Source organism: Rhinopithecus bieti, unplaced genomic scaffold, assembly GCF_001698545.2.
Source record: "Rhinopithecus bieti isolate Rb0 unplaced genomic scaffold, ASM169854v2 scaffold_38008, whole genome shotgun sequence".
In the NCBI taxonomy this organism is placed as follows: domain Eukaryota; kingdom Metazoa; phylum Chordata; class Mammalia; order Primates; family Cercopithecidae; genus Rhinopithecus; species Rhinopithecus bieti.
Genome location: NW_016815997.1, coordinates 797,983 through 805,007, shown reverse-complemented (window position 1 = coordinate 805,007; position 7,025 = coordinate 797,983). Strand labels below are relative to the sequence as shown.

The following is a 7,025-nucleotide window of genomic DNA, read 5'->3' as shown; positions in this document are numbered from 1 at the left end:
TGGTCAGGAGATCAAGACGATCCTGGCTAACACGGTGAAACCCCATCTCTACTAAAAATACAAAAAAACCCCCCAAAAATTAGCCAGGCATGGTGGTGGATGCCTGTAGTCCCAGCTCCTCAGGAGGCTGAGGCAGGAGAATGATGTGAACCCGGGAGGCAGAGCTTGCAGTGAGCTGAGATCGCACCACCACACTCCAGCCTGGGAGACAGAGCAAGACTCTGTCTCAAAAAAAAAAAAAAAAAAAAAAAAAAAAATGAGTTCATGTCTTTTGCAGGGACATGGATGAAGCTGGAAACCCTCCTTCTCAGCAAACTCTCACAAGGACAGAAAACCAAATACCGCATGTTCTCACTCCTAGGTGGGACTTGAACAAGGAGAACACATGGACACGCAGGGTGGGGAACATCACACATCAGGGCCTGACGGGGTGGGGGGCTGGGAGAGGGAGAGCATTAGGAGATCTACCTAATGTAAATGACGAGGCAACGGGTGTAGCAAACCAGCATGGCATATGGATACCTGTGTAGCAAACCCTGTAGGTTCTGCACCTGTACCCAAGTTCGTGGGTTGAAGGTCCATGGTGCGTGGAGGGCGAGCGACGTCTCCCCGGTTCCTCTCTGATGGTCAAACACGCTCTGTCGTCTTCCAGGTGGCTCTGGAGCTCTGGCTAAGGAGTGCCTGTCTCTGTACCCTGGATGTAAGGTCACCGTTTTCGACATCCCAGAAGTGGTGCGGACGGCAAAGCAGCACTTCTCATTCCTGCAGGAAGAAGAGATTCGCTTCCAGGAAGGTGTGTTTTGTGTCTGTCGGGGAAGCAGAGACGTGTCTCATGTCTTCTCCGAGGGGGGGTGGCTGGATGCTTCTGGGAAGTGATGAAGACGTCACGTGGTTTTCTTCTTGCTCCCGACAACACCCTCGTCTCCACACTGTCTGCTATTCATGATGGATGGAAAGCTGTGTGTAGGTAGACAGTTTTCTTACAATTATTATTATTCTTATTTGATACAGAGTCTCACTCTGTCACTCAGGCTGGAGAGCAGTGGTGCAATCTTGGCTCACTGCAACCTCCACCTGCCGTGTTCAAGCAATTCTCCTGCCTCAGCCTCCTGAGTAGCTGGGATTACAGGCACCCGCCACCACGCCTGGCTAATTTTTGTATTTTTAGTACAGAAACCAACACAGTTTCTCCATGTTGGTCAGGCTGGTCTCAAACTCTGGACCTCAGGTGATCCGCCCACCTCAGCCTCCCGAAGTGCTGGGATTACAGGCTGGCGTGCAGTGGTGCAATCTCGGCTCACTGCAACCTCCACCTCCTGGGTTCAAGCAATTCTCCTGCCTCAGCCTCCCAAGTAGCTGGGATGACAGGCGCCTGCCACCACGCCCGGCTACTTTTGTATTTTTAGTAGAAACGGGGCTTCACCATGTTGGCCAGGCTGGTCTTGAACTCCCAACCTCAGGTGATCCACCCACCTCGGCCTCCCAAAGTGCTGGGGTGATAGGTGTGAGCCACCGTGCCCAACCAGGTGAACTGGGAGGCGGAGGTTGCAGTGAGCCAAGATCCTGCCAGTGCCCTGCAGCCTGGGTGACAGAGTGACAGGCCATCTTAAGAAAAAAAAAAAAGCCTTGTTTTAGGAGCAATCAGCGTATGCCAAGGTCCTGAGTTGGATGAAGAAGGCTTGAAGATTTCCTATTACAGTGTCTATTGTCTTGTATTCATGCTACTTTCTCAGATTGTTACGAGTTAAGATCCAGGCCCGGTGAGGTGGCTCACACCTGTCATCCCAGCACTTTGGGAGGCTGAGGCGGGCGGATCACGAGGTCAGGAGATCGAGACCATCCTGGCTAACATGGAGAAACCCCGTTTCTGCTAAAAATTAAAAAAGAAAATTAGCTAGGCGGGTGGTGGGCGCCTGTAGTCCCAGCTACTCGGGAGGCTGAGGCAGGAGAATGGCATGAACCTGGGAGGCGGAGCTTGCAGTGAGCTGAGATGGCACCACTGCACTCCAGCCTGGGCGACAGAGTGAGACTCCATCTCAAAAAAAAAAAAAATGGTAAGGCCCAGTGCAGTGACACCTGCTTGTCATCCAAGCACTTTGGGAGGCTGAGGTGGGTGGCTCACTGGAGCTCAGTTTACCATCAGCCTGGGTAACATGGTGAGACCCTGTCTCTACAAGAAAAAAAAAAATAGCCAGGTGTAACCGTGCACAGCTGTGGTCCCAGCTGTTCCGGAGGTTGAAGTGGGAGGATGGCTTGAGCGTGGGAGGTGGAGGCTGCAGTGAGCCATGATCGTGCCCCTGCACTCCAGCCTGGGCAACAGAGTGAGACTTTACCTCAAAAATAAAACATTTAAAAAATGAAAGAGTTTGTAGCAAGAGTTGTTGGTTGGATAGGACCTGAGAGAAAAATTTTTTTTGTTCATGGTTTTGCAACCTGAACAACTGTTGGGAAGCACCCAGGGTTGGAATCTGGAAGCCTGCACGTGAGTTCCATTTACCATGAGACCCCAGGCAAACTGCCACCTTCTGTGACACATGGTCATATTGTTTCTCCTCCCTTCCGTCCGTCCTTCCTTCCTTCCTTCCTTCCTTCCTTCCTTCCTTCCTTCCTTCCTCTCTCTCTTTCTTTCCTCTCTCTGTCTTTCTCTCTTTCTGTCTCTCTTTCTCTCTCTCCCTTCCTTCCTTCCTGTCTCTCTCCCTCCCTCCCTCCCTCCCTCCCTCCCTTCCTTCCTTCCTTCCTTCCTTCCTTCCTTCCTTCCTTTCTTTCTTTCTTTCTTTCCTTTCTTTTCTTTCTCTCTGTCTCTCTCCTTCCTTCCTTCCTTTCTCTCTCTTTCTTTCTTTCCTCTCTCTCTGTCTTTCTCTCTTTCTGTCTCTCTTTCCCACCCACTCTTCTTTCCTCCCTCCCTCACCCATTTCTTTCTTTCTCTTCCTTCCTTCCCTCGCTCCCTCCCTCTTTTCTTTTCTCTCCCTTCCTTCCTTCCTTCCTTCCTTCCTTCCTTCCTTCCTTCCTTCTTCTTTCTTTCTTTCTTTCTTTCTTTCTTTCTTTCTTTCTTTCTTTCTTTCTTTCTTTCTTTTTTCTTTCTTTCTTTCTTTTTTCTTTCTTTCTTTTCTTCTTTCTTTCTTTCGTTCTTTCTTTCTCTCCTTTCTTCTTTCCTTTTTTCTTTTCCTCCTTCTTCCTTCCTTTTTTATCTATATATGAATATATGTATACATGTGTATGTATATGTGTATACATGTATCTGTTTAGTGAGCACAAGTCCCCGTCTCTTCCATGCTTACATGTTGCAGTGTGGAGCCTGGGCTTTTAGTGTGCCCATCACCTGAATAGCGATCCCGGTACCTAACAGGCAATTTTTCAGCCCTCATTACTCTGAGGCAAACCCCCACAGCAGGCTCTGCTGAGAGGACAGGAGGAGAGAGGGAGCTTCCAACACAGGAGCTCTGTCCGCCTCCGTGTCCACCTGTCCTTCTTGGCTCCATCTCACCTCCCTGCCTTACTAGTTCCTGCCTTTTCTCTAGCCTCCTCCCCCACCACCTGAATTCCCACCTTCTGGGGTCCCTGCCCCAGGATATGTGGACCCCCCCACACCTTCCTGGATTTGTCCTCTGGAGCTGAGCTCTGTGGGTGGGGCGACATATTGTCGACTTTCCTCTTAGAAAACATCTAAACTCCTCTTCGGATAGAAATCCCTTCTCATCGAGCGGGGAAATCCCTTCCCATCCAGAGAACAATGATCCATTCTCACTCGACCCTGGGTTTCCCAGAGCTGGGTACCGTTTGGTGGCCAACCTCCGGTTCCCCCATCCCAAATGACTTCGTGTTCCATTTCACACATGCGAAGCCCTCAGGTGCACCTGTGGGGTACGGCTGTGTTCTCGGCAGGGGGTTATGTACGCCCTTGCTCTGGACGCTTGCCCGGATCTTCACCATCTTTAAGAGCGTGGCTTTGCACGCCAGGTCTGAGGGTGAGCGGCTGCAGTTCATGCGAGCTCTGCAGGACGTCTGGAGCGTCAATGGGAGAAGCGTGCTCACCGCCTTCGACCTTTCGGGGTTCCCACGTATGTGCGACCTCGGTGGTAAGTACCCCCCACCCCCAAAACCTCAGAGCTGTGTCTCCTGTTCTCTGTAGGGAGTGTGTGAGCAATGTCTTTTTTTTTTTTTTTTTTTTTTGAGATGGAGTCTCGCTCTGTCGCCCAGGCTGGAGTGCAGTGGGATGATCTCGGCTCAGTGCAACCTCCGCTTCCCGGATTCAAGCAATTCTCTCGCCTCAGCCTCCAGAGTAGCTGGGATTACAGCTGCAAGCTGCCACACCCAGCTAATTTTTTGTATTTTTAGTAGAGACGGGGTTTCACCATGTTGGTCTCGATCTCTTGACCTCGTGATCTGCCCGCCTCCGCCTCCCAAAGTGCTGGGATGACAGGCGTGAGCCACTGCGCCTGGCCCAGCAATGTCTTTTATTTTCTGCATTCTGATGCTTTGACATGTAGGGGCTTTCTGGTCTTGAAGGTATCACTCTTCCCAGCACTGGGCACTTCCTAGAGTCAGCAAACATCTCCTCTGCAAGCACGCTTTTCCTTTATTTCTATTTTAATTTTTTTAAAGATATAATCTTGCTCTATCGCCCAGGCTGGAGTGCAGTGGTGCGATCTCGGCTCACCGCAACCTCCGCCTCCCAGGTCAAGCAATTCTCCCGCCCCAGCCTCCCGAGTAGCTGGGATTACAGGTGCACGCCACTATGCCAGGCTAATTTTTGGATTTTTTAATAGCGATGGGGTTTTGCCATGTTCACTGGGCTGGTCTCTATCACTTGACCTCGTGATCTGCCCGCCTCGGCCTCCTAAAGTGCTGAGATTACAGGCGTCAGCAACCATGCCTGGCCCCTATATTTTATCTTTTTTTTAGATATAATCTTGCTCTATCGCCCAGGCTGGAGTACAGTGGTATGATCTCGGCTCACTGCAACCTCCGCCTCCTGGGTTCAAGCAATTCTCCAGCCCCAGCCTCCCGAGTAGCTGGGATTACAGGCGCGCGTCACCACGGCAGGCTAATTTTTGTATTTTTTGATAGATACGGAGTTTTGCCATGTTGGCCAGGCTGGTGTCGAACTCCTGACCTCAAGGGACCCGCCCGCCTCGGTCTTGTTTTTGTTTTTTGAGATAGGATTCTGTTCGTCACCCAGGCTGGAGTGCAGTGGTGTGATAATGGCTCACTGCAACCTCAGACTCCCAGGCTCAAGTGATCCTCCCACCTTAGCCTCCCAAGTAGCTGGAACTACAGATGCATGCCACCACACCTAGCTCATTTTAAAACTATTTTGTAGAGACTGAGTCTCTCTATGTTGCCCCGGCTGGTCTCAGACTCCTGGGCTCATGCAGTCCTCCTGCCTCAGCCTCCGAAAATGCTGGGATTACAGGTGTGAGCCACCACACCCAGGCTGAGCTTGCTTTTTTTTTTTTTTTTTTTCACAGTTTTGTTCTGTCGCCCAGGCTGGAGTGCAGTGGCACGATCTCGGCTCACTGCAATCTCCGCCTCCCGGGTTCAAGTAATTCTCCTGCCTCAGCCTCCGGAGTAGCTGGGATTACAGGCACCCGCCACCACGCCCAGCTAATTTTTTGTATTTTTAGTAGAGACGGGGTTTCACCATGTTAGCCAGGATGGTCTCAATCTCCTGACCTCACGATCCGCCCTCCTCGGCCTCCCAAAGTGCTGGGATTACAGGCATGAGCCACTGCCACCAGTCATTTTAAAACTGTTTGTAGAGACTGGTCTCAGACTCCTGGGCTCATGCAGTCCTCCTTCCTCGGCCTCCCAGAGTGATAGGATTATAGGCGTGAGCCACCGCGCCCGGCCGTGCTTTTCAAATACAAACCCACCAACCCCGAGCTCACCCCTTGAGCACCTCCTGCACCCCGTAGGGCTGTCATACTCCAGGCCATGATCCACCCACCCTGTCTCCCTCCTGCGACTCAGTGGATCACTCAGAAGAGCCCCTGGCTGGTAGAAGGCTCTTTGCAGAGTGGAGAGCCTTCTGTAATTTATTACTTTTAGTCACTGTCAGCAGGGATATAGAGAGTTCAGTATCCCCCTGCCTGGGCAGCAGCTTGGGAAAAAAATAACGAACAGGTAGACCGGGCACGGTGGCTCACGCCTGTCATCCCAGAACTTTGGGAGGCCGAGGCGGGTGGATCCCAAGGTCGGGAGTTCGAGACCAGCCTGACCAACATGGTGAAACCCGGTCTCTACTAAAAAGCCAAAAAAGCAGCCAGGTGTGGTGATGGGCACCTGTCATCTCAGGTACTCAGGAGTCTGAGGCAGGAGAATCGCTTGTACCTGGGAGGCGGAGGTCGCAGTGAGAGGAGATCACGCCACTGCGCTGCAGCCTGGGCGACAGAGCGAGAGTCTGTTTCAAAATAAATAAATACATAAGTAATAAATAAAAAGACAGACTTTCTACGGAAATAATGGACAAGGAGCACGGGGATGGAGGTCTCTGTGGCCCACGATGGACTTTGTGTGCACAGCTGGCTGGGTCTTCTGCCTGGGGCTTGCAATCGCATACTTCTCTTAGCTGTTGGCCGCCCTTGGCTGGACAGGTGCGCAGGCTTTGAGAGCACACAGTTCAGTCAGTGGCCATGTGGAAGCTTGGAGTTTGGGTCACAGCCCAGCCAGGAAGACCACCTGAACTCGGGGGCCTGTAGGTAATCACGTCACTGTCGAGATCAGACATGGCGGATCAAAAAGGATGAGTTTGGCCAGGCGCGGTGGCTCACGTCTGTCATCCCAGCACTTTGGGAGGCTGAGGCGGGCGGATCACGACGTGGTCAGGAGATCAAGACGATCCTGGCTAACACGGTGAAACCCCATCTCTACTAAAAATACAAAAAAACCCCCCAAAAATTAGCCAGGCATGGTGGTGGATGCCTGTAGTCCCAGCTCCTCAGGAGGCTGAGGCAGGAGAATGATCTAAACCCGAAAGCCAGAGCCTGCAGTGAGCTGAGATCGCACCACCACACTCCAACCTGGGC

At 51.8% G+C, this 7,025-nt stretch overlaps 1 protein-coding gene across 1 annotated transcript in view; it reads left to right on the top strand.

Annotated features, from left to right (window-relative positions):
* The window catches only part of ASMT (acetylserotonin O-methyltransferase), a 34,078-nt gene that overhangs the window by 16,520 nt on the left and 10,533 nt on the right, over positions 1-7,025 (top strand). Inside the window, exon 5 of the mRNA XM_017854238.1 lies at positions 3,958-4,076. Within this exon, the coding sequence (XP_017709727.1) occupies positions 3,958-4,076 (119 nt within the window). The remainder of the gene's footprint in view (positions 1-3,957; positions 4,077-7,025) is intronic.